At 42.8% G+C, this 26,416-nt stretch overlaps 1 protein-coding gene, 1 long non-coding RNA gene and 1 pseudogene across 4 annotated transcripts; 2 read left to right on the top strand and 1 right to left on the bottom strand.

The window, feature by feature from the left end:
- The first annotated feature begins 704 nt into the window (after positions 1 to 704).
- LOC147998997 (uncharacterized) lies at positions 705 to 22,774 on the top strand. Of its 3 annotated transcripts, XR_015643861.1 has the most exons (8): positions 714 to 1,362; positions 8,026 to 8,107; positions 15,310 to 15,422; positions 15,754 to 15,851; positions 20,837 to 20,949; positions 21,214 to 21,397; positions 21,798 to 22,020; positions 22,122 to 22,547. It is a non-coding gene; the product is annotated as an uncharacterized LOC147998997 (long non-coding RNA). The 3 variants fall into 3 exon arrangements; XR_015643860.1 differs by lacking the exons at positions 21,214 to 21,397; positions 21,798 to 22,020 and having other exon boundaries at positions 22,122 to 22,774; XR_015643859.1 differs by lacking the exons at positions 15,754 to 15,851; positions 21,214 to 21,397; positions 21,798 to 22,020 and having other exon boundaries at positions 705 to 1,362; positions 22,122 to 22,557.
- On the top strand, positions 12,900 to 14,063 carry LOC147998998 (zinc finger CCCH-type antiviral protein 1 pseudogene; annotated as a pseudogene).
- Positions 19,990 to 24,857, bottom strand: LOC147998996 (uncharacterized). Its single transcript, XM_087595810.1, has 6 exons — positions 24,665 to 24,857; positions 23,335 to 23,494; positions 22,012 to 22,143; positions 21,211 to 21,377; positions 20,385 to 20,490; positions 19,990 to 20,267 (listed from the first exon to the last, which is right to left on the bottom strand). The coding sequence occupies exons 1-5, from the start codon at positions 24,789 to 24,791 to the stop codon at positions 20,426 to 20,428; spliced, it is 651 nt and encodes a 216-aa protein (XP_087451936.1). The 5' UTR covers positions 24,792 to 24,857; the 3' UTR covers positions 19,990 to 20,267; positions 20,385 to 20,425.
- Positions 24,858 to 26,416: the final 1,559 nt, after the last annotated feature.

Here is a 26,416-nt window from a genome sequence, read left to right as displayed (position 1 = left end):
TCACCTCAGCATTTCCCCTTTTACTCCAAGAAATACCTTTAATTTAACATTAATAAGCTAGATAAAATAAGAAAACTTATGAGATGCATCAGGTAAGAATTACTGTCACAATATTCTGTCCATTCGTATTTTGCAAAATTGGAGAAGGTACTTCATTATCTAAATTATATTAGTCTAAAATTTTGTACCTAAATCATTTTCTATCACTTTTTAAGCTTTGTATCCCTTATCTATCATAACTTGCATTTATTAACCATAATAAGTCTTCTGAGACCAAATGTACTTTCATTAATTCCAAACAATTTAAGCGTTTATGTCTTTCATCCTTAAAATTTGACACATTTTTTGCGTACAAATTTTCTTTTTCTTTTTCTTTATTCAGCTTCCACACGAAGATTATTTTTGCTCTGATTTAGAGCAGGATGCAAGGGTGGAGTGCAGTCCTGAGGGGAGGGCAGATGAATGGAGTTGAGCTGCAGGATGTGAGGTTCACAGAGAATAAATAAGAAGTTAAAAAAATTAAGAAATAAGCACAGTGGGGATGAAGCTGTGAATGCTTGGCATGGGGACGTTTGGCAGTGGACTGGGCATTTTAGGGGTGGGGTGGGATTGGCGTGGGTTCTGGAGTAGTAAGGATGGTGTCTGTTCTTGTCTTTTGGGGAAATTCCTCGGTCTTCTCCCATCCCTCCTCCACCTCTACCCCCACCTCCAACCGCCATAACTGCCTCCTACCACAGCAGTGGCTCTGGGCATCGGCCTCTTTCTGCTCAATCTCTTCTATGTGCTAAGGGGTGGTACAAGCTTTTAAAAGTCCCAGGCAGTGGGCAGACCACGCACACTCTCCTGGCATCCCCATCCTCTCTCAGGACTTATGGTGCCAGAGCGGTTATCGCAGGAGTTTTGATACTGCTGTGGACTGTCCATAGAGCCCTGCTTTCTGAGCCTCCCATGTCCACCCTGTTCCTGTCCAGGTTCCTGGCTGTCACATTTCTGCACGATGGTGAACAAGTTTGTTTTTCTGATTCTCATAACAAGAAAAGGTTAAGACTAAACTATCTAATCTTCAACCCCATCCAAGATCTGAGGAGGAGAAATGTTGCCTGAATAAAAGGAAATTCAGAGCAAACAGCTCCAAACCTAAGAAATGACAGAAATTGTTGGCTACCCTGGGAGTCAGTCAGCAAATATTCCTGTGTCACTGTGGCATCCACCTTCAACTCACTGGGCCAGGAGCTCTGACAACAATCCTTTGAAGCAGGTCACTTGAAGGACTATCCTATTTTTTTTTTCCAAAAACTGGGACACAGACTTCCCCATGATCAACTTCTGCACAGTCTGGACAGCTTTCTGGCAGCAGTAGAGGTAAGTGGGTAGTATTTCACCCAATGGTTCTTTAGAGCCCATCATCTTTTTCAGAATAGATTGGGGACACTACCAGGAGTTGAGGTCTCTCCCACTGTGAAAAGCCTTTAACTATTAGGACATCTGAAATGGCAGATTCTTCAGATCTCTAAAGGATTTGAGAACCACCTTTGTATGTAATGTCTATCTCAGTGGACAAATGTGGCTTTTTTTTCCCAAGGGATTTACTTCCTACTTAACTTTAAAAACATACACAGGAAGTTAAATAAAGCTTATTTCTGTACCTAACTAAAGCAGTACCTAACATGACTGGAAGACTGATTATTTATAGTTGGAAAGTACTAGCTTGAATTCCTTAATTATCCACGGCAGTGTGCAGTAGTAATTTTATAAAATTAGAATTTTACACCACATTGTGAATAAGTTGCATATACTTATATCTTAAAAATGAATTGAATCATTTATGCAAGTACAATTTTAAATTTTATCATCATTCAAAAATCCATGCCATCCTAAAATATTTGAGACTTAGTATTGCTTTCTAGTATAAATAGAGATACAGTGATCTATGATTTTGTCATTTTAGTCCCTTCTCCTGATTTCCCACCACATTAGACAGAGAATTGAGGACAGAAAGAGAAAGGAAGAAAGACATCCCTGATTCGAATCTGCTTTACTGTTTCCTCCCTGACCATGGCCAGTAAGAACTTGCAACCAACCCCCTAACTGACAATAAACATCTACAGCCCACGGCAGACAAATAACCACCCACCCACCCTTCCTCCTGAGAATGAGGGGGTCATGTTCCTTTAAGTTGCTTCCCAATGTGTGTGGGGTGACAACATGTTTTGGGGACCTTACAACAATTGGGACATTTTCCAAATTCTGGGAGATCTTGCAGTTTCCTATGCGTCCAGACCCCGAATGTGGCAGGATTAACTGAAGTCCTGGCTACATTAACAATGAAAAATACAAACACACATTCCTACCATATGAGGAAGGTCACCGGATATCTACCCCTTGAAGTTTGCTCAAAACAATTAGTCAATTAGCTTTTTATTTATCTTCAGGTCACTTCTTAGTAAACAGGCAGAAAAGAGACAGATTGTTTGCCAAAATTATAGCAATTGCTTCTAAGCCAGTCACCAATAGAGTTCCTGCCATCCTTTGAAGTTTCATCAGAGAGGCTCTATTTTGCACAGACTCACAATACTTATGTCTCCCATGTGGCAAACTAAACTGTTAAGATCTCCTTAAATAATTCAACAGTTTTCCCAATCCAAAGTCTCCCACCCTCCTCCAAAAAATCAAGGGATTCCTCACAAACATCTCCACTCACTTCGGTACCAGTTTATATATCAGTCACATTTCTGTTACTGCAGAAAAATACTATGACCAAGAACAACTCAAGGAATACAGTTCTTCACATTGTGGTAACCAGCCCCAACTACCAAATTATTTCATTGCTAAGTCATAAATGTAAGGTGGCTACTGTTTTGAATTGTAATGTAAATATCATGTATAAAGTATGTCTCATATGTGGTTGTTCCCTGAAGGGGTTGCAACCCACAGGTTGAAAACTGCACTTGTGTGTGGTGGTGGGAGGGGTGGTTGGGAGTTTTTTGTTTTGTTTGTTTGTTTTCCTTTTTCTCAAAACCCAAATGCTGATAAGAACATAGGCCAATATCAGGCTCTTCAATTTTATTCCATTAGGCACTGTGTCTGCTCTCATGATATTAACATGCTGGTTTTCTTTTTTACTATTCCCCAAAATGAAGGTGAAATCATTAAAGGTGATGCCTCCCGCAGTGCTTTACTGTCTTATTAGTTAGCAGTGTCTGACTGCCCTGCTCAGTTGTGCTTTCATGTGAGTTCTGAGATTTTTTTTTTTCATTCCCATGAAGCTCTGTATTGGGATTATAATGGGATGGATTTAAACCAGTAGATGACTCTGGTAGAATTCGATATAATAATATAAATCATACTGATACATGAAAATGAGAGGTCTCTTCATTTTCTGGTTTCTTCAGTTTTTTTTATTTTTCCTAATGATTTCATTTTAACAAGTCTTTACTTCCTTAGATATTACAAGATTTTTATTCTGAATGGGTTTGTTTTCTTGGCTTCTTTCGTCATATTTATTGTTGGTATACAGGAGTTCTATTGATTTTACTGTGATTTTAGTGAATGTGTCCATGAGCCATAGGAGTTTGCCAGTGGTTTCGTAGTGGTCTTTATATATGGATCATATCGCCTGCAAATGAGAATGCTCTGACTGCTGTCTTTCATATTAACATGCCTTTCCATCTCTCTATTGTCATATTGTTTGGATAAGACTTCACATACTAGTTGAATTAGATGAAAAGAATGAACATCTGTGACTTATTCCTGATTTTAGTGGAAATCCATTATGATTTCCTCCAGTTAGGATGCTGTTGGCCTTGCATATCGCCTTTATAATGTTAAGGTATGTCTTCTCCATATCCCAGATTCTCCAGGACTTTTGCATTAACCACTGTGGGATTTTGCCAAAGAGATTGTCTGCCTCTACTGCAGTGATCATGTGTTTCCTGTTCTTGGTTTTCTGTGGTGGATTGTTTATTCATTTGTATGTGTTGAAACATTCTTGCACTTCTGCAGTCAAGCCAGCTTGATCACGGTACCTGACACATTTGGTAAATGTCTGAATTTTATTTTCCAGGATATTATTGAGAAATTTTTCACTTAACTGTTCCTTCCAATCTTAGTTTCTTTTCTATACTGTGAAGAGACACCATGAGCAAGGGAACTTGTAGAAGAAAGAGTTTATTTCAGCTTACAGTTTCAAGGATCATGAGTCTATGAATATTATGCTGGGGTACACGGCAGCAGGTAGGACACCATGTTTCTAGAGAACTGGCTGAGAGCTTACATCTTATGTGCAAGTCGGAGACAGAGAAAGTGTTAACTATAGATGGTGTTGAATTTGGAAACCTCAAAGCCCAATCCCATACACTCCTCCAACAAATCCGTATCTTATAATTCTTCCCGAATATTTCCACTAACCAGCAACAAACATTCATATATGTGAGTTTATGGGGGCCATTATCATTCAGATCACCATATTCCACTCCCAATTCCCCATAGGTTCTTAAACATATCATAATAAAAATACATTAGCTCAGCTTCCAAAACCCCTGTAGTCTTTCAGTCTCTACACAGTTTATCCACAGTGCTTTTCGACCCTCCAGGAAGTCCCTTAATTATTCCCCTATGAAATCAAAAGGCAAATTGCATACATCCAATGTGTAATGCCAAAAATATGTTATCATTGCAAAGGGAAATTGGGAATGTGGCGAGCCAGTTCAAGGCATTAACCCAACAGGGCACACTCCACATTCTCTACTTCTGATGCATGACAAAGGGATTAGATGGGTCCACTGCTCTGGCTTTGCTGACTGCAACATAATTCCTAAAACTATGTTGTATCGAATAGATCTGTGGTGGTTGTGTTTTCATTGTCACTCATTTCTAGGAATTTTAATTTTTCCTTATGTGTTTCTCCCTTGGCCCTTTCAGTAGTGTGTTGTTTGTGTTGCTGACCTTCCACGAGAGTGTATACTGACTGCACTTTCTATTGTGTGATACCAGTTTGATTCCTTTGTGCTTCGATAGAATGCATGACACTACTTCTGCTTTCTTATCTTTCCTGAGGGCTGTTCTGTGTCCTAATCCGTGGTCAATTTTGGAGACAGATCCACAGGCTGATAGAAAATATATGTATAGTTCAGTGTAGTTTGTTAGGTCCATTTGACTGATGATGTCACTGAATTCTGCTCCTCCTCTTTTGTTTATTTGCATGTGATCTGCCAAGTGGTCAGAATAGACTATTAAAAACAATCACAACCACTATTATAGCTAATGGGTAATTTCAGATCTATGTGATAAATATATATTTAAATTTGTGACTGCTGTGTTTAATATGTATATATTTAGATTGTAGTATCTTTTGGTAATTGCAAAGTATGAAATGAATGTCCTTACATCTTCTGGACAGGATTGGTTTGAAATCTATTCTGTCAGCTGCATAGAGAAACTGCATAGAATTGCTATAGGGACCTGTGTCTTAGGTCTGTTTCCCTAGTGTATCCTCTACATCTCTCATGATGGTGATCCTGTTTCTGGCTAAATGTATGTCTGTTTACTGGGGAATTGAGTTTAGTGACATGCAAATATCATTTAAACCTATGTATTTAATTTTGTTAATTTTTGTGGGTTTTATTGGCTTCTTTTGATTGACTGTTCTAGTTTTGTTAAATTATTTCCTGTTTCCTCTGGTATTTTATCCTTCTCTTCAAACTAAAGTATTCCTTTTATGATCCTCTATAGAGCTCCTTACTGGTTATACATATTTTGTAAATTTATTCATCATATGCCTTAATCAGCACAGTAGCTGGGCAGCTGCCTGCCCTCCATGGTATCAGATCTACTTTCCAAACAATAACGCTCAACTCTTACTGACTGTGTAGCATCTTGGCTGCTCTTTGTTGCACTTGGACAGCTCTCAGGACCAGGCTCTCCTCTCCCTTAACCATGGCTGCTGTCCTCTTCCTCTCTCCTCTCCATCACACATGTTCTTCCTTTATTTTCTGGCAGCTTCTTCCTCCTTCTTCCCTCCTCATGATCCTCTCTAGCAAAGCCCTCAAAGCTCACCTCCCCCATCTCTCTGCTGTGCAGCTGTTGGCTGTTGGCTTCTTTATAATCACAGTTAACTGGGAGCAGGGTCAGTTTTTGGAGGTTAACCAGTCTTGAGTTCTACATATTAGCATTAAAATACAAGCAGAATTAGGCCAATCCACTACAAGGATTTCTTTTGTTTTGTTTTGGTGTAAGTTTTCTTTTACCTTTTCAGTTTTTATTTTATTTTTGGCTATTTTTTTATTAATTGGTTATTTTATTTATTTACATTTCAACTGTTGTCCTGCTTTCCACACTCCCCTCATCATATCTTACATCACATTTCTGCTCAGCTTTGCCTATATGACAGTGTTCCCCCACCTACACATATCCATTCCCACCTCACAACTCCAGCATCTACTTTTGGTGGGCAACAGGCCTCAGCGTAGTCAATGGCCTCCCGCCACATGGGTGCCACTTAAATCAGTCCTCTTCTACACAGTTCCCTAGAACCATAGACCCTGTATATACTTTGGCTGGCAGTTTATTCCCTAGGAGCTGGGGGATTGGTGACAGAGGGTCTGGTTAGATATTAAAGACCAATAGTTGCTGCTTTCTCTTCTTTTTCTGGTTATGGGTGAAATGGTGATTGTGTGCTTCATTTTTTGAAATTATTGAGAGATGATTTATTTCTTGGGTTTTTTTGGGTATAGTTTAGCTCATTGTCTTGGAGTTTCCCTACTACAATCCTCTGTTGTGCTTTCTTAGAGAAAAATATTGTTTAAATTTGGTTTTGTCATGAAATATTTTGGTTTCTCCATTTATGGTGATTGAGAATTATGCTGGGTATAGGATCCTTGGTCCGCATTACACCTGCCCAAGATTTTCTGGCTTTTGGAGTCTCTGTTGAGAAGTCTGGTGTAATTCAGATAGGTCTGAACTTATTTGTTACTGGTTATTTATACCTTACCCCTTCTAATGATCTTTCTTTGATCTGTGCATTCAGTGTTTTAATTATTATGTTAATGGAGGAATTGTTTCTGGTATGATTAAATTGGCATTCTGTAGGCTTGTTGTACCTTCATGGCCTTTTCTTCCTTTACCTTATGGATGTTTTCTGCTATGATTTACTGAATATGCTTACTGGACCTGTGAACAGGAAATCTAAATTCTCTTCTATTCTATTATCCTTAGGTTTGGACTTTTAATTCTGTCCTGAAATTCATGGATGTTTTGTATTCAATAAACCATACATGGTTATCTGAGATGGGTATTTTGTGATTTGTGGGGTGATCTCCTTGACCCCAACTCTTACATTTAGTACCACGTTTTATAATGAAACAAGGTCAAGAATGGTGACCTCTTGCCATAAACTATATGAAAAAGGCAGGTGAATTAATGTGTGTCAAGTATCAGTAGATTCCTGGGTGGTTTTTGCTCCGGGTTGGCCATATGCAACAGTTTCAAAAGCCCAAGTTTGATGTTCCTTGGGATTCCCAAGATGATGCACTCAGACCTGACAGACAACATCCAGAATCCTCCTCAAAGAAATTGATTTATAAAATGGAGGGAACGTTACTAAGTCATGTTACAAAATATTTGATCACACTGTGATCTCCAAGAATGTATTATTTACTGAAAAACTAGTGTGTGGTATAGCAGGGCCATGGCACAGACATTTAAAGCAAGAGTTGTTTATTCATGTAAACATGGACTTAATTACGGTATGGCTCACCTACCACACACATTTATGGCAAAGGTAAAAAGTGCACTTAGGTCCAGCAGATCAAGACACAACGTGAAAGGAAATCTAGATAACTAAACCAATGGAAAGTTTTTGAGTTAAAGGATTTTTAAGAAAGTGTTCAGAGGGAACAGGACTGCTCTTCTTCTGGGAGGTCAGTGAATCAGGAAAGACAGTTGGGAGCTTTACTTGACTTCAGCATCTGACTCCTGAAACTTCATTGGTAAAATTAATGTCTGGAATTTTGGATTGTAAAACAACAGGTTGGCCCTGCAGCTTTGGGCAAGGCCCATGGACAGAGAGATCGCACCCGATGGGAACAATCTTAAAAGCCATCTGATTCTGGTAAGTCACCTGAGAGGTCCTCAAGGAGAGAGGAATGAATGGGTAGCACCATAACAGAAGGCTTTAGGATCTCGGATAGTGCTACTCTAGATGCCTTGGAAATAGAAGCAGAAAATGTAAAGCTGAATGACTTCACAGGAATTAGCTCATTTCTGATTATGATTTTTTCATATTGGTATTTTATATTTATTCTTTTTTTTAAAATTTAAATCAAGAGCCTTAGGTTGTAAGGTGAGGCGGTCTTAGAATCAGAAAATGCTTAGAACACTTGTATGGCGCCCCACAACTAACACTATCTGGCTAGAAATTCTACTTTTAATTTCGTCACCATCGACAGCTTCCATTTAACCAGCAGGGTCCATGCCAGGCAGACACTGAGCAGGTTGTATGTTCTGTTAATCTCCACAACAACCCAATTCAGCAGAAACACCACCATTTTACAGGTGAAGAAACCACAGCTCAAAGCAAATGAGTATCAGGGTCCCCTCAGTCTCACTGTCTGTCACTTAGACCCACATCCTTCTCTGTACAGGGAAGCCATGGGCCTGATGTGGGCTGTGCAAGCTGACTCTGCTGAGATGATCAATGCTATTCTTGAGCCTGGGAGAATTTAAGACAAGGTGACCCACAGACTCCTGGGATAGATTCTGCCTCTGGGTTCTAGGGTGTGACACGGTATCCCTTGTCGTGGGTCTCTACTCAGCTGAGGAGTCTGCTCCCATGTGTCAGCTTCTATGGCAGTGGTTCTCAACAGTCCTACTGCTGCAACCCTTTAATACAGCTCTTCATACTGTGATGATCCCCTCCATAAAATTATTTCATTGCTACTTCATAAATAATATTGCTACTCTTATGAGTCATAATGTACAAGGTATCTGATATGCAATCTCTGTGAAGCAGTTGCCACACACAGGTTGAGAAATATTGCTCTATAAACTTTTTTTTTTTTTAATGAAAGGCTTTCACCTCAGAAGTACCTGGAGCAGTTGTAAGAGCCCTGAAATACTGACAAGTTTTGGCAGGCCCAAGACTGCTTGCCTTAATGACAACAGAGATTCCTGGCTAAAGGCACAATCTGAAATCACTGTCCCCAGGTCATTTCTTGCCTAAGTTTTCCCTCATTACAATGTCTGTCTGCTTGGACATGTCTGTCCAGGAAGCCAGTCCATGTAGTCTCTGATACAGACAGAATGCTAAAGGCAAGAATGCTTTCCCTCTGTTGGCCCACAGTCATTTCTATAGAAGTAAGTTCAAATCCCCTGTGGATAAATGTGTGTCTCTCACATGGTGTGTGAGACTTGAAATGTCAACCGTTTGAGTTGACAAAAAACAAATTTCACTTCAGATTTACAGCTGACTAAAAATTATTTTTGGGAGAATGCAGAGGGTGGCCAGGCCTGCAGAGTCAGATCCCCTCCCTGCCTGGGATGATCCCACCCTCAGTAGACTTCAGCTTCACCTATAAGGTGTAATCAGAAAAATCTGACCTTAAGATTCTGAAGTCCACAATATGCACAACCCCAAAAGTTGGTAAACCGCCTATATGGGGGTTTTCTCCAGTTTAAACTATTCTGGCTTCTTTTCTCTCTTGTGCTGCAATCTGTTCTCTCAGGTCTGTTGGTCCAGGAAGGACCTGGGTTCAAGTCAAGGCCTCGTGGGTGGGGAGGAAGAGGTTCTGTTGTGTGAATGAGTATGGATTAAGAATGTAGCCCCACCAACAGATTGGGAAAAGATCTTTACCAATTCTACAACCGATAGAGGGCTTATATCCAAAATATACAAAGAACTCAAGAAGTTAGACCGCAGGGAGTAAAATAACCCTATTAAAAAATGGAGTTCAGAGGCAAACAAAGAATTCACAGCTGAGGAATGCCGAATGGCTAAGAAACACCGAAAGAAATGTTCAACATCTTTAGTCATAAGGGAAATGCAAATCAAAACAACCCTGAGATTTCACCTCACAGCAGTGAGAATGGCTAAGATCAAAAACTCAGGTGACAGCAAATGCTGGCCAGGATGTGGAGAAAGAGGAACACTCCTCCATTGTTGGTGGGAGGCAGACTGGTACAACCATTCTGGAAATCAGTTGGAGGTTTCTCAGAAAATTGGACATTGAACTACCTGAGGACCGAGCTATACCTCTCTTGGGCATACACCCAAAAGATGCCCCAACATATAACAAAGACAAATGCTCCACTATGTTCATAGCAGCCTTATTTGTAATAGCCAGAAGCTGGAAAGAACCCAACAGAGGAATGGATACAGAAAATGTGGTACATCTATACAATGGAATATTACTCAGCTGTCAAAAACAATGACTTTATGAAATTCATAGGCAAATAGATGGAACTGGAAAATATCATCCAGAGTGAGCTAACCCAATCACAGAAAAACACACATGGTATGCACTCATTGATAAGTGGCTATTAGCCCAAATGCTTGAATTACCCTAGATGCACAGAACACATGAAAATCAAGAAGGATGACCAAAAAGTGAATGCTTCACTCCTTCTTTAAAGAGGAACAAGAATACCCTTGGCAGGGAAGAGAGAGGCAAGATTAAAACAGACACAGAAGGAACACCCACTCAGAGCCTGCCCCACATGTGGCACATACATATACAGCCACCCAATTAGACAAGATGGATGAAGCAAAGAAGTGTAGGCCGACAGGAACCGGATGTAGATTGCTCCTGAGAGACACAGCCAGAATACAGCAAATACAGAGGCGAATGCCAACAGCAAATCACTGAACTGAGAACGGGATCCCCGTTGAAGGAATCAGAGAAAGAACTGGAAGAGCTTGAAGGGGCCCGAGACCCCATGTGAACAACAATGCCAAGCAACCAGAGCTTCCAGGGACTAAGCCACTACCCAAAGAGTGTACATGGACTGACCCTGGACTCTGACCTCATAGGTAGCAATGAATATCCTAGTAAGGGCACAGTGGAAGGGGAAGCCCTTGGTCCTGCCAAGACTGAACCCCCAGTGAACGTGATTGTTGGGGGGAGGGTGATAATGGAGGGAGGATGGGGAGGGGAACAGCCATATAGAAGAGGGGGGGTTAGGAGGATGTTGGCCCGGAAACCGGGAAAGAGAATACAATCAAATGTAAATAAGAAATACTCAAGTTAATAAAGAAAAAAAAAAAAGAATGTAGCCCCACTCTGACTGGCCAACTAAGCTCCAGAAAATCTTCCCCAATCACAAAACTGGGCCATGTGGGAGCCTAAACTGTTTAAAGGGGAGAGCTGAGTGCTTTCTCCTGGAAGAAATACTTGGGGGTTGACTGTCACTTGTGAACCTTCTGTGTTAAGTCACTTCTCAGAAGGGAAGCTTTCCTCTAACTCTTCCATGGGACCCACCCAGCACTGGGGCCTGAGGATCCTATGGTGTTGCAGCTCTGAGCTGGGAGGGGTAGCTCTCACCCTGGCATGGAGAAGCCTGTTTTCACAGCTGATCTGGATCTGAGGAACAGGGGCTTTTAAAGAAGCATGTGAGAGTATCTCCTGCAGGAGAGCCCAGTCTGCAGGGAAAGTCACACAGGACAGCGAAAAGTGACTCGCAACAAACGCAGGGAATGGGAACCAGGGAGGGCACTGGATGGATGGTCGGAGAGTTTGAGAAAGCATGCATCTCCCTGAAAGACTTCCCACAACCATAAGTCCCACCACTGTCCCCTTCTCACAGGGGAGGCTCAGCAAAGCCTGCCACCTGCTGGGATCCCTGCAAACTAAAACCGGAGTGGAGAACTGAGGAAAGCACTTTGGTGGAGGGGGAGACACAAGTCTCCAGGGCCAGGTCAGCCTTCTGTCCCTTTGGTTCTCCTCACTTCACAGAGGTGCCTATTGAAAGGTGAGGCAAGCCGGGATCTCAACAGTCTTTGGCCAAAGAAGTGAGAGACAACAGGGCAGAGCAAGGCAAAGCAGAGCCAGGCAGAGCAAAGTCAACAAATAGGCCTTGTGCATGTGGGACTGGTGGCAGCAGTGCTTGCCCTTGCTCTCCTGGTGGTGCAGAACACCTGCCTGGATGTGGGGAAACTCACAGTGGCTTGTCCTCCAGCTGCAACTGCCAGTGCTTGGGGAGGGGGAAGTTGAAGATGCTCCCATGATCCTCCGATTTCCGGCCCATTTTGTCCATGTTCAAGGCTGTGGTCAGCCCCGCCAGAAGCCCCGAGGACAGGTAGAGCAAGGACAACTGGCCAGCAACCACCATGGGCATCTGCGGTGGGACCCAGGCTAAGTAGCCACAGAGGCGCACCAGGCAGCCAGGCACCAGCCCCAAGCCTGTGCATACTGAGGCCAATGACACTCCACTAGTCCCTCCCACCATGCACATCCCACCCCTGGCAGGCAAGATCTCTCTGTCCAGGGCTTCCCCCAGACCTCCAACTACCAACAGCTCAATGAGCCCTTACTTAATTCTTGTTAACCATAATGGCTTGTCATAAAAGGACATTGGGAAAGTCAATGATGAGATGAAAGCCTTAAAAGAAAACTAGAGAGACTTACGGAAATGAAGAAGAAAGCTCTCTTCCCAGTAGGAGCCTGGCAGTCCCAAGCTCAGGGCACCTCATGTCCAGTCTTGAACCCAGCATGCATTGTTGTGGAGAACCTGCCTGCTTAAGGACCTGGCTTCCAACTCATTCTCCTGAGATGATGACTTTAATTCTTTTAATTTTTACTGGTTATTTTCTTCATTTCCATTTCATGTGTTATCCCCTTTTCCAGTTTCCTTTCTCCATGAAGCAGAGTCCAGCTCACAAGCCTGAGCAGCTGCAGCCATAGTGCACCATGGGGGATCCTGGGGCAGACTGTTTCATCACCAAGATCCTGTGGGCCCACAGGGGCTGCATGACCTTAAAGGAACTGCAGAGTAGGATCAGGCTCCAGAGGCAGAGCTCTATGAGCTGCTGGGCAAGACTGCTTATTCCTATTGGAGACTGGAGATCAGGCAGGGATCACACTGTAGGTGGCGGCTACTACTGAAGCCTGTGACTTCAATCTGAAGTGCATCCAGGGACCATGCTACAGATTGCCCAAGCCTCTGCAAGCTCAAACTTCTGGGACAGAGTCATTATGCAAAATCCCAGAGAAACCTCTGCAAATATCCACACCAAGTTTTTAGGAACAGAGCATCCAGGTCCTGAAGAATCATGAGCTTTCTGGGCTTAACCAAGAGGAGCCGGCCTTCTTCCTGGTACAGGGGGATGCTTTTCTCCTGCAAAAGTTACTACAAAGGAGACAGCCACAAACAGATCTGCTTGAAGCCACAGTCATGCAAGAGAGTCCAAGTCTGTGAGCACTTCACCCAGGCCAACTGCCGTTACCTCAACTGTCTCAGGTCTCATGACCTGATGGACAGGAAGGTGCTGACCTCCGTGACTGAGCACGGGCTGAGTTCTGATGGGGTCCAGAACATCCAGGACATCTGCAACAACAAACACATTAGGAGGAGACCCACTGGCATGAGAGCTCCCCATGAACATCATAGCAGCAGGGCACAAAGAGACAGAAGCAAAAGCAGAGACTAATTCCTTCCAAACAGCCTAGGATTTCTCTCCCATGTCTCATTTTGGCATCTGGTTCACCTTGTCCAGATGTCACCAGCTGTAAGGATTCCCTGGAGGACGTGTCCACAGCTGTCACTCAGGAGGTCAAGAACCTGGGGACCCAGGACTCTGCACAGCTTTCCTTGGTCTCATCTAAGGCTGCTGGTGTCTGAGGACCCAGTCACATGAGAGCAAGCCAGGGGTTTTCTGAGAATGGAGATCTGGATGCTTCTTTTCTAGAAATCCTACTGATTCTTTGTAAGCTCCTGCCTCCTCTGCTGGCTTTCTTCTTGCTGCAGCAAAAAGAGATGAGTCCATGTCCATGAGAACAGGCATGCCTTCTGGACACCGCATGGAGGTCAAGGGAAAGAATGAGGCTCCAGACATCGATTACATCCCATTTTAAATGGTTCTATTGATGGGGTGACAATGGAAGAAGCAACAGACTCAGGAATTCTAGGTAAAAGGAGAAACTCAGGGAAGGAGTTTGGCAATGTTCCTTCTCTTTCAATTCAGTGGAATAATTGAAGCACTATTGTTATTGGGTCTTCATTAAAAGTCTGGTAGAAAGGATGCATTAAAGCCATGTGGCCCTGATTATTATTATTTTTAATTTTTGGAGTGGCAGCCTTTAATGACTGTATCTATTTCCTTATGGGAATTATTCATTACCTTCCCAGATCTGTATTTAACTTGGTATTTGTTATCTGTTAGAAAAATCACCAGTATCAAATAGATTTTTCACTTTTCTGTAGTAAAGGCCTCTGAAGTAAGCCCTAATGATTGTTGAATTCACTCAGTGTCCTTTGTTATATCCCCCTTTTCATTTCTGATTTGGTACTTTAGATATAGGCTCTGTGGTTTGTCTGTCTTGTGGATCTTCTCAAAAAAAAAAAAAAAAAAAAGCCAGCTCTTGCTTTGCTTGGCTCTTTGTATCATTCTCTTTGTTTGTAATTGATTGATTTTAGTTCTGAGTTTATTTCCTGCCACCAAATCCTACCAGACTCTCTATGGGATGAGGCTTTGCCTCACCTTGGTAACAGCAGCATGTGATACATGAAGCTTTTGCTGCTCTCTGTAGTGGGGTGACGTCACAATTTCACTGAAAACCATGCACAGCCTCGTTTTAGACTGTATTAAAGTAGCCCACGATTTCAGTGCTCCCTGCAAGGTGCCACGAGACAGTAGTAACATGAGTCTGCCTGCACCTCGACAGTTTTCACTAGGGACTTCTGAGTGATTTTATGAAAATTTATAGTGAGTTCATGGATGAACATGCACAAACACAAACGCACACACACACTTTACTGACATGGTGCACATTCTTTCCACACAAAGAAGAAAGTGAGTATTAATGAAAACACACCAATAAAGGAATCGATGGACGGGGTTGTGGGGAAGCTCGGGCTTAGAGTTATTTAAAGGCCCTGTGCAGGCTCTCCTTCTGTTGGAGGCTAAACTTCAAGTGCAATGGGGTTCTTTATTTTCTTTCTGTATAGCACACAGAGCTAGGGTGGAAACTAGGTTTTGAGCATATTTGGCAAGTACTAGAACACTTAATTAATTCCTAGGGCTGGAACCCTATTAATGTTCTACAGAATTACAGGGCAGGCTGGATGAAGACTCTCAGCTGACAATGTGGACATCTCAAGACAGGCACTGGACAATGGCTGACAGACTTGTATGAAGACTGGAAATGTTTTGCTATCTCAGAGGAAAAGAAGGCCCCTCCGACTACACTGTACACTAAGGACAGTTTATTCAGGTAAGGGATGACATGAACTATTGTCTCATGTCACAGATGTGAGCACAAAATATCCTAGGTATTGTATGCCAATGGTAGCATTAACAGAACAAATCACACAGTGTTGTGAAGATATAGAATATGACTATATGTAGCAAGAACCAGGCCTCTTCTAGTTTCTAAGATAATACCTGAGAACCTCAAATATAGTAATAATGTGATAATGTCGTATAAGTCTAGTTACAACTAGTTTCTATTGTGACACAGATGACTCTTTTTGTGTCATGTTCAGCTTATAATGAATGACTAGACGTAAGCATGAGAATAACCAAATACTACATTGCTTCTCTAGCTGCTGAGCTTTTAAAAGCCCTGGGGTGACAGCAAGCTTTTGTGGACATCTGGATTATTCCTTCTGTACTTTAACTCTCTACGTCAACCCCACTCTGAGTAAGTCAGTTCCATTCCATAAGTTGGAAATCAGTCAACTGGAAAAAAAAAATACTTTCTCAATACAAACACAGATTGGCCATGGAAAAAGGGCAGCTTGAACTGTCCCGCCTAGGTCCTGGGCTTGCACAGGCCTGCTCTCCAAAAGAAACGTGTGTTCACAGCTGCAGGCTGCATTCACTATGGATGTTCTTGAGGTTCCTCCCTAAACTGCTTAGATTAAGATAATTTTGTTGCCATCTATCAAAAGAATTCATTATGCCAAACTGGCCTTTCTTCTGAAACTTCTGTTCTGTGGGCAGGGCAAAATCTCCAGCAACCCTCACAGCAATGTGGGCTGCCAATCTGGGACTCAGAATTATACCAGTGCAAACCAAGAACAGGGCAACTGGAAGAGACCTCATTGGGTTGTAGGAACCTTCTGTTCTGAGTCACTTCTCAGAAGGGGCACTTTGCTCTAACTCCTCCATGAGACCCAACCAGTACTGGGGCTGGAGGATCCTTAGGTGTGGCAGCTCTGAGCTGGGAGGGGGAGCTGGCACACTGACATGAAGAAGCCTGTTTTCACAACTGATCTGGATCTGAGGAACAGGTGCTTTTAAAGAAGCATGTGAGAGTACCTCCTGCAGGAGAGCTCACTCTGCAGGGAAAGTCACACAGGACAGTGAAAAGTGGCTTCCCAACTTCCACAGGTCCTGTGACCCCAGGGAGGGCACCAGATGGTCCAAGAGTTTGAGAAAAGCCTGCATTTGCCTGAAAGACTTCCCTCAACCATAAGTCCCACCACTGTCCCAGACTCACACCTGAGGATCAGCAAAGCCTGCCACCTGCTGGGGTCCCCACAAACTGAACACAGAATGGAGAACTGCAGGAAAGCACTTCGGCGGAGGGGGGAGACACAAGTCTCTGGGGCCAGGCCTGGGGTCTGTCCCTTAGGCTCTCCTCACCTCCATTAGCTCCTAGTGCAGAGCGCTGCAAGCCGGGATCTCAAAAGTCTTGGGCTGAAGAAGGGGGAGAAGGTAGCAGCAGTGGCGGTGGGGTCGACAGGGGAGTCGAAGACCGAATGGTAGCAACGCAAGCAGCGGCAGGGAGGGCGGAGGCCAGGGAGGGGGGCGAAGGAGAGGACGGTTGTGGGGGGATCGGGGCGGGGGCAGGGTAGGGGCGAGGGCAGGGTGGGGGCGGGGGTTGGGACGGGTCTGAGTCGAGGGCTGTGGTGGGACTGGGAGGGGGGGATGGGTCTGAGGCGATGTCGAGTGAGGGTGTGAGGCGGGGGAGTGGGCAGGGGCAAGAGCAGGGGCGGGGGCAGGAGCAGGGGCAAGCAGAGCAAAACCCAGCCCTGTCAGCTGGCAAATACCCTCTGGGGCGGGACAGACTCGCCCTGCAGCTCTATTGATGGGGTGACAATGGAAGAAGCAACAGACTCAGGAATTCTAGGTAAAAAGAGCAACTCAGAGAAGGGGTTTGACAATGTTCCTTCTCTTTCAAATCAGAGGAATAATTGAAGCACTATTGTTATTAGGTCGTCATTAAACGTCTGGTAGAAAGGCTGCATTAAAGCCTAGTGGCCCTCATATATATTTTTTAATTTTTGTAGTGGCATCGTTTAAATACTATCTATTTTCTTATGAGAATAATCTTATGAGTTAAATCCCACATTTGGATTTAACTTGGTATTTGTTATCTGTGTAGAAAAATTACCAATATCAAATAGATTTTTCACTTTTCTGTAGTAAAGGACTCTGAAGAAGCCCTAATGATTGTTGAATTCACTCACATGTCTATTGTTTCATCCCCCTTTTCATTTCTGATTTGATAATTTAGGTATTGACACTGTGGTGTGTACTTAGTTTCAGAAAGGGGTTGTTTCTCTTATGGATCTCCTCAAAAAACAGCTCTTGCTTCCTATGACTCTTTGTATTATCCTCTTCGTTTGTAATTGAATGATTTTAGTACTAAGTTTATTTCCTGCCATCAAATCATACCAGACTCTCTGTAGGATAAGGCTTTGCCTCATCTTGGTAACAGCAGCATGTGATAAATGAAGCTTTTGCTGCTCTCTCTAGTGGTGATGACGTCACAATCTCTGTGTAAACCATCCACAGCCTGTTTTTAGGCTGTATTATAGTAGACCACCATTTCAGTGTTACCTGCCAGGTGCCGTGGGACACTAGTAACACACGTCTGCATGCACCTCGACAGTTTTCATTACAGTCTTCTAAGTCATTTTATGAAAATTGATAGTGAGTTCATGGATGAACATACACAAACACCTGCACAGAAACACAAACAAACACAAACTCTCTCTCTCTCTCTCTCTCTCTCTCTCTCTCTCTCTCTCTCTCTCACACACACACACACACACACACACACACACACACACACACACACACTTTACTGACATGGTACACATTCTTTGCACACCAAAAATAAAGTGAGCAGTAATGAAAATACACCAATAATGGAGTCGATGGAGGGAGTTATGCAGAAGCTGGGACTTAGAGTTACTTAAAGGCCCTATGCAGGCTCTCCTTTTGTTGGAGGAGAAATTTCAAGTGCAATGTGGTTCTGTATTTTCTTTCTCTAAAGCACACAGGCTATGGTGGAATGTAGGGCTTTGAGCATGTTTGGAAAGTACAATCACACTGAATTAAATCCTAGGGCTGGAACCCTATTAATCTTCTACACAATTACAGAGCAGGCTGGATGAATACCCCCAGGAGACAATGGGGACATCTCAAGACAGGCACTGGACAATGGCTGTCAGACTTGACTGAAGACTGGAAATATTTTGAAAATTCAGAGAGAAAAAAAAGGCCCCTCTGTCTACACCATACTCTAAGGACAGTTTATGCAGGTTAGGCATGGCATGAACTATTGTCTCATGTCACAGATGTCAGCACAAAGTATCCAAAATATTGTATGCCAATGGTAGCATCAACAGAACAAAGCACACAGTGTCATGAAGACATAAATTATGAGTTTGTGTAGCAAGACCCAGGCCTCTTCCAGTAACTGAGAACCTCAAATACAGTGGTGATGTGATAGTGTGGGGGTGAATCTAGTTACAACTAGCTTCTATTGTGACACAGATGACTCTTTTTGTGTCATGGTCAGCTTATAATGAATGTCTAGACCCAAGCATAAGAATAACCAAATACTACCTTGCTTCTCTAGCTGCTGAGCTTTTAAAAGCCCTGGGGTGACAGCAAGCTTTTGTGGACATTCTGGATTGGTCCTTTTGTACTTTAACTCTCTGAGTCACCTCCACTCTCAGTAATTTAGTTCAATTCCATAAATTGGAAATCAGTCACCTGGAAAAAATACATTCTCAATATGATCCCAGATTGGCCATGGAAAAAGGGTAGCTTGAACTGTCCCACCTAGGTTCTGGGCCTGCACAGGCCTGCTCTCCAACAGAAACATGTGTTCACAGCTGCAGGCTGCATTCACTATGGGTGTCCTTGAGGTTCTTCCCTAAACTGCTTAGATTAAAATAATTTTCATGCTAACAATCAAAACAATCATTATGCCAATCTGCCCAACAGGAAGCTAATTTCTATTCTGTATTTTGTCAGATGTGCAGAATACATATGGTCATCATTGATAATAGGTGAAAGATCTGCTCTAGTATGGACACTAAGTGGTGCTGGAGGATGATCCTGACCCACAATGAGGCGTGGGGACACCAGAGCCCTGTAGGGATGGCTGGCAAGCTAACACATTGAGCATGCACAGCTCAGTAAATTTCCTGTGAATACACATCTCCTGAGATCTCTCTATTTAATTGGAGGTGATCCTGTCCACCTAATACAGTACATGATGTGGAAGGACAAAAGCACCTGCAGGAGCTGTAGTGATGACTCACAGGATAGATCATCTGCTGCTCTCTCAGAAGAACCACATGGACCCTAACAATTGGGTAAAGCATGTCAGTGATTACTTCATAAAGTGTGTGTCGGAGAAACAGCCACATTATCCACACAAAAGACACTGTCACACTGGGTACCCCTTGGTGACTTTGAATTCACTTATTAGCCCAGGATCCATGGAACATGCAGAGTTCTGTAGCTGTCAGTTCTAAGTCCACAGGAGGGGACAGAACCCTTGAGTAAGAATGATGGTCTTAAGAGTCAAGAGATAGAATTCAATTTTTATTCATAAGGAATTCATTTTTACAACAAAACAGGATTAAAACAAATAAATTAAAATATTTAAAAATATTTGAAAAGATAAAAACAGTAACAAGAACATATACATATGAAACTACAAAAAGAATATTTCAATTAAAATCATAACAAAAATATTTCTAAACAGCACATTCTTAAAGAACATTTAGAAGCACAGATGTATTGCTGTTTCTCCTCTTGCACACATAATGAAAGGAGGTCCCCCAAGTTGTCTCTCAAGTGCTGTTTTCTGAGAAGAAAGTAAGACCTCAATCAGTCAGGCTGGCTTAGTGTTATATAAATTTAGGGTCTCTAAGCAATGACAAATTAACTCTGAGGAAGAATACTCATCCAAAAAATTTGTTACCATTCAGGATGTTTGTCATCAGGGACTCCTGAGAAAGCAACTTATTCTTCAGGAAGCTCTCTTACTGGGGTGTGTCCAATTCCAGCTCTCTTGCACTTTCTGAGACCTGGGAGAGGAAGGCAGTTTTTCAGACACTGATTTGGTGGTGAAATGCAAGGCAGCTGTCAGAAGGCTGCCTTCTACCACCTCAGTTCTATTGGACAGTCAACATGGACCTTTTAACTGATATCATTGTTGCTAACTCTTTGGGAAGGGCAAAATCTCCAGAGAGCCTCAAAGTAATGTGGGCTGCCAATATGGGACCCAGACTTATACCAGTGCAAACCAAGAACAGGGCAATGGAAGGAACTTCATTGTGTTGCAGGAAGAAAGTAGATGTCCATATGTCACCAAGGTTAAAACTAATGACAAGTTCTAATTTGACATTTGCACTTTGTTCTTATCCCGCAAAGGTGCTTCCTACACAAGAAGTCACATGACCACAGAGTGTCATTTGTCAAAGAACCAAGAACTTGTTCAAACACTACAGAGCATCCAATCTATCACGTGGATATGCAATAATGAGGTATGTTATTAATCTGTCACCATTTCTCTACTGCAGCTTCAAAAAGAGCAGACAAATATACTTGCAAAATAATTCAGTTTCTGAAAAGTGGTTGGCTTCCCAGAATACTTATGCATAGGCAGAGCAATGAACAATTCCATTACATGAGGTGGTTGGGTGGTTGTGAGTGTAAATTAGAAAGGTGGTAGGAGAGAGCAAAGATGTATCAAATTGGCAAACTTTTTCAGATATTTTTAAGCTAACACAGCTGCTCAACCCTACCAGATGATGCTGTGTCTGGACGTTGCTGGTCTTTATCTTTCTTGTTGAAGTCAACCAAATATTTCTGGTTCAGTGCACAATCAAGATGTACCTCCTTGCTCTCCTGCTTCAGTGGGAACAACTTCTTCCTACATGTGTTCTCCATCAGGAGCTGGCTGAGCAGGTTTCTGGAAATACAGTCTGCATAGTAAGATCATGCTGCTTCTTTCTCCCTTTCCCACTCCCGAGTGCCACTAACTCCACCAGGACCCAGATACCCATGAAGACTTAATAGAATTCATTTCGATACATATAAGGCTGCTGCACAAACCACAAAGAGTAAATTCCGGGAAGAATAAATTATTTGTTTGGCCTGAGCACCAATTAGTGTCCACATCTCTCAAAAAGAACATGGATCTACAACTATCCATGAAAGCCCAATGCATGGGGGCAACATCAATTAGTAGTGGGCCAACACCCTCAAAGGAGGTCAGTAGAACCAAGAGAAGGTCATTCTAACCATGTGGTCCACACACTGAGTTTTGTAAAACCTAGTATGACACCATAGGTCCAGGTCAGCCTAATAACCTTCTGCTGACTTCAATCAGTGCTGTTAGATCTAGAGCCTTCTGAAGATGCCTAGACAATCCTGGGATGAGGAACAGTCTTTTATGGAACTGAAAACTGAGTCCTAATGACCCTGGCACACTGATGTGTAAACAGCACAAGAGATAGAACCAGAGCTGAAGACCGTCCAATCCAGAACAAAGAAAGTCAGAAATGGCCATTCCACAGGTGATAGCCTTTCTGACCAGGACTTACCTAGAGAAGGTAATCTCCTTCTTCAGCTTATGGTTGTTCTCATGGATCTCAGTGTTCTCCATCTCTAAGTTGTGCAGAATTGACATGACCGCCTTCTCCATTCTCTCCAGGTCTTCATAATATGGATTTGGCCTGAAGTGTGGCGTGGCCCCAAATGATAGAATCCAATGAACATCGGCATTTAGGAATATATGAACTCAGGGTGGGTCCTGTACTACCCCAGCCCTGGAAGGACACCTTCTGAATTCTACATATTGGATATTCTTCAGCTTCAGAAACGTGTTTTTCTGCGTCCAGGACACCAGAAGCTCAGCATCCAGATGGAGGCTTCCCTGGCTCCCTTTGTTCAATCAAGAGGAAATCTGCAGTCAAGCCAGTTAAGCTATCAAGAGCCTAGGCCACACCTCTCCATGCTCCCCGACCCCAACACACCCAGAAACCGGTGATTTCTTTTCTCCTGTCCCGATAACAGACCTTATATCAACACAAAATTATAATCTGCACAAGGAATACAAATAAACAGACAATCGTGGCCACATAGGCAAAGAACTGTGCTGTTGACAGTGAGCTCCCAGAACAAAGCATTCACATCACCATGAATGTGTTACAGGTAAATACTCAGGCCAAGACATAGACCCCTAGATTCCAAGTGTGGAGGGAAATATAAACATATAAAAGTTGTCCATATGCATTTGGATGTATGCACATACAGACCCACAGACTGAGAAATACCCACAAAAAAGAGAAATGTAAAAACAGAGTCAGAGAAAGAGAAAGAGAAATATGGAAACAGAGAGTACTGTGAAATCCAGGAGAAATGCATCCACCATTGCTGTCTCAGAGTGCAAGACACACAGACAATAACAAACAGGCCTGAGCCTGAGACCTTCTAGTCAAGCATTGAGATGAACAGTTTGGTACCAGGCCCCTCAGGCTGCTGAGTGGATCTTCCAGCACTCAGTCCCCTGCCTAGCAAGTACAGAGACTCACCATAAACTCACTGCAATTACAATCTTGCAAAGCCACCAGCTGTCCAGGGCTTTGAAAATGCACACTGGGAACTCACTCTCCCTGACTTTATCCCCGAATTCTTCATTCAGACCACAAGATCTGCTTTTCAATAAATGGAAGCAGATGAGTCCATTTTCCATCTCGCTCCTCAGGAAGGGTCAAGGTTCTGAATCTCCTCTATATGGGAGGTGAGGTTTAGCACAGGGTGGTTAGGGAGGCACAGCTTTCTAGAACCCAAAACCTTAATAGGATAAGATGAAGGTGACCTTGCAGACCCAGGAATGAAACAAGAGCATTTGGAGCGATTCATACCTGTTCTTCATGGATCTCTCTGTCAGAAACCTCAGGCGATCTCTCAGGTCATTTCTCTCCTCGGTAATGAGCTGCAGCTCTTTAATCAGCCTCTCCTTTTCCTTCTTGGCCTGATTCTCGCTTAGTTCAGTGCCAGGGGATGATGTTTCTCTCCCAGCGTCTGTAGGTAGAAGAACACAAGTGAACCTGCATGGGGAGAATGCATAGTGTACATAGACCACAGTTAGGCCTAAACAGGAGAACAAGCCGGGAACCCAGTGTCACTGCTAGGCGATTGGTCTATGCTTAAGAGGCCTCCTCAGTGGATCTCAGTTCTCCCACTACTCTATAGAGACCAAGAGATGTAAGCATCCAGGTGTTCCCTATTCCGGACATCAGGTGCTTACATGGACCACGGAGATGGCTTCTCCAGGATTATCATCAGCTGAACAGGGTACAGCTTGGTTTCAGGACCCTCAACACTGTGGGTTCGAACTCAGATGATAAATTCACCATCCACAAGACTTGAGTGATTGGAGACACTCAGACGTCCTGCTCTGATACTCTAGGCCAACAACTTTGGATTAAAAACACATTTCCATGGAGGACATGGTCAACAGACTTATCAGTTCCCCTATTTGAAATACCAAATGCCTGAGAAGTTCCAATAGGTTACAGGATTAATCTTGGTCCACATGTTCCAAATACTTTTGGTATTTTAGAAACATGGATTTAAAACGCATTTCCAGGGAGGATATGTTCAACAGACTTATCAGTGTCCCTATGTGAAATACCAAATGCCCCAGAAGTGTGAATAGGTTACAGGATGAATCTTGGTCTACACGTTCCAAATAGTTTTGGTATTGAAAAAAAAAATTTGTAACATACAACCTCTAATATATAAAGCAAACGATGACCCTGCCAGTTAGAAGAAATCAGAGAAGGTCTAAGAACATAAGGTTATTGCCTGGAGCACAATCTCTCCCTGTTACTACTGTCAGATCCACTGTATTTAAAGAAGCAATGAGAGTGAAATACATTGCTGCCCTGTCTAAACTCAGAAAAGGTGGACCCTCCATGAATACTGATGGTGTTATTATACAATGTAACATAACAAATGCACTGAAAAGTAAAGACCAGAAGTTCACAGTATAATAGCTTTGGCCTTACCATATCCTCCCAGTGGGGATGGGGAAACTAAAGTTCTGAAATCCTTGACTTTAAGGAATTGTGATATTCATGGAAATTCAATTCCTTTTCAGATGCTCCAGTTGTGGCCCATTGCTAGAAAGGTCAGCTTAAGCCTGCAGCCCCCTGGTAGGAAGCTCAAAATACACTGCCCAGAACTTACTCCACATTCCCCAGAAGTGCTGTCTTTGTCCATCATTACTTTGAGAGGAAAGGCTAGACTCCTTCACTCTAGTCTCTCCAGAATCGACATTCCCCCTCCCAAAATGCTTGCGAAGACGGGAAAACATGTCTTAGCTTGTAACTGCCAGACTCAGACTGAGAGAAACTAGGGCACTGGTTGTCACTACAACACTGGTGACATCACAGAGGATGCCAGAACTCTCTAGGAGACAATAGAATGTCCAAGAAGGGACAGCAGATGTCATGGGGAGCAGACTTTGCCCCCCTGCTAATGTTCTCCCTGTACTGAGCATAAGCAGAGGTGCCCTTTCCAGGAGACTTTCCTGGGGCAGAGCCACTGACCATCTCCTGCTTCCAAAGCCAAATTTTCCTCAAGGCTTGATTATAAAAACCTTAGTAATTCCTATGCATCTAAATGAATGTTTCCTTCCATATCTTGCCCCAAAATGTCTCATCCTAACTCAAATTGTCCTCATTCACCAATGTTAGCCATTAAACCTTCCTGAGATTTCACACCAGATTGAATATGCAGTCAAAAGTTCTCCTGTCTCATTATGTACGGGTGCTTTAAATCACATCAAGAAATAGTCTGCATGGTAGTTTACAACATGGGTGTGTATTAGGGGAACACTCATGAAGTCATGTGCTTAGCAATCGACAATTGCCAGAAAATTCCTTAGGAGAAAGAGTTGAAGTCTTTATGGTGCTAGGAAAGGTGTGGAGACCAGTTGGCAGAGGAAAGTGCAATATTGGGAGCACGAGTGAAGGGAACCTCATGCTGCTTGTGGGGTTCTCTTCTCTTTACCAATGTTGCCAAAGGAGCACTGCTCACAGGCCTGAGTAAGATACATCATGTGCTTTTATCAGAAAAATAAAATAGTCAAGAGATATAGGGGATGCACATAAACGGCTAAATGGTGCTTATCCATTAAGTGGATAGAGCAAGGTCCCAGCACCTGTACACTGGGAAATGTCCACCCCACCAAACACAAAACCACCTATCATAGTAAATAATGAATAATTTATAGAATGCACACATTAACACTGATAGATCACTTCCGTAGTTCAAATTTTGGGGGCAAATTCATATAGCAACTTATATAGCAAAAAACAAGAAAGAAAGAGGAGAGAAAAAGTCAAAACAAAAAGCTCAAGCTTCTCTCTCATATGAAGATTGCAGGAAGTGTTATCTGGTGGTCAGTTCTGATTAGGCCATTTTAGATAGAACAGTGCATAGTGACCCTTAATGTGATGGGCCCTATATAAAGATTTTTGCAATATTGGAATTTTAACAAACCTCATCCAGAACATACAGAAGAGGCAAGGATGTGATCACCATGTCCTTGCTCTCTATCAGGGTATTTTTATGCGTCCTTGATTGTCAGGCATCTAACAGCAACAATCTGAAATAGCTGGTAGACATGGGAAAACGTGGCTAAAACTATAGTTGTGGGTTACACACCTCAACTGTCAAAGGCTAATGCTGTCCTCACAGTCCTTGGAGGCCACTCTTGTAAGCCTATGTATTGGAAAGTGGAAAGAGGTTCATCTGAGCTCAGAGTGAACCTGGTCAGCCAGGGAGAGGGCAACATGTGATACTTGAGATCCTGTCTAAAGCCAGCACAGAAACCCACACTTCATTCAAAGCATCATATACTAATTCTCGATTATCTACCATTCTCTCCCTACCAGCCGTTCAGTTTGGAATGATAGAAAAAAAACTGGAACTGAT

Source organism: Rattus norvegicus, chromosome 19 (genome assembly GCF_021556685.1).
Source record: "Rattus norvegicus strain SHRSP/BbbUtx chromosome 19, alternate assembly SHRSP_T2T, whole genome shotgun sequence".
NCBI classification, from domain to species: domain Eukaryota; kingdom Metazoa; phylum Chordata; class Mammalia; order Rodentia; family Muridae; genus Rattus; species Rattus norvegicus.
This window is presented reverse-complemented; position numbering and strand designations above follow the sequence as displayed.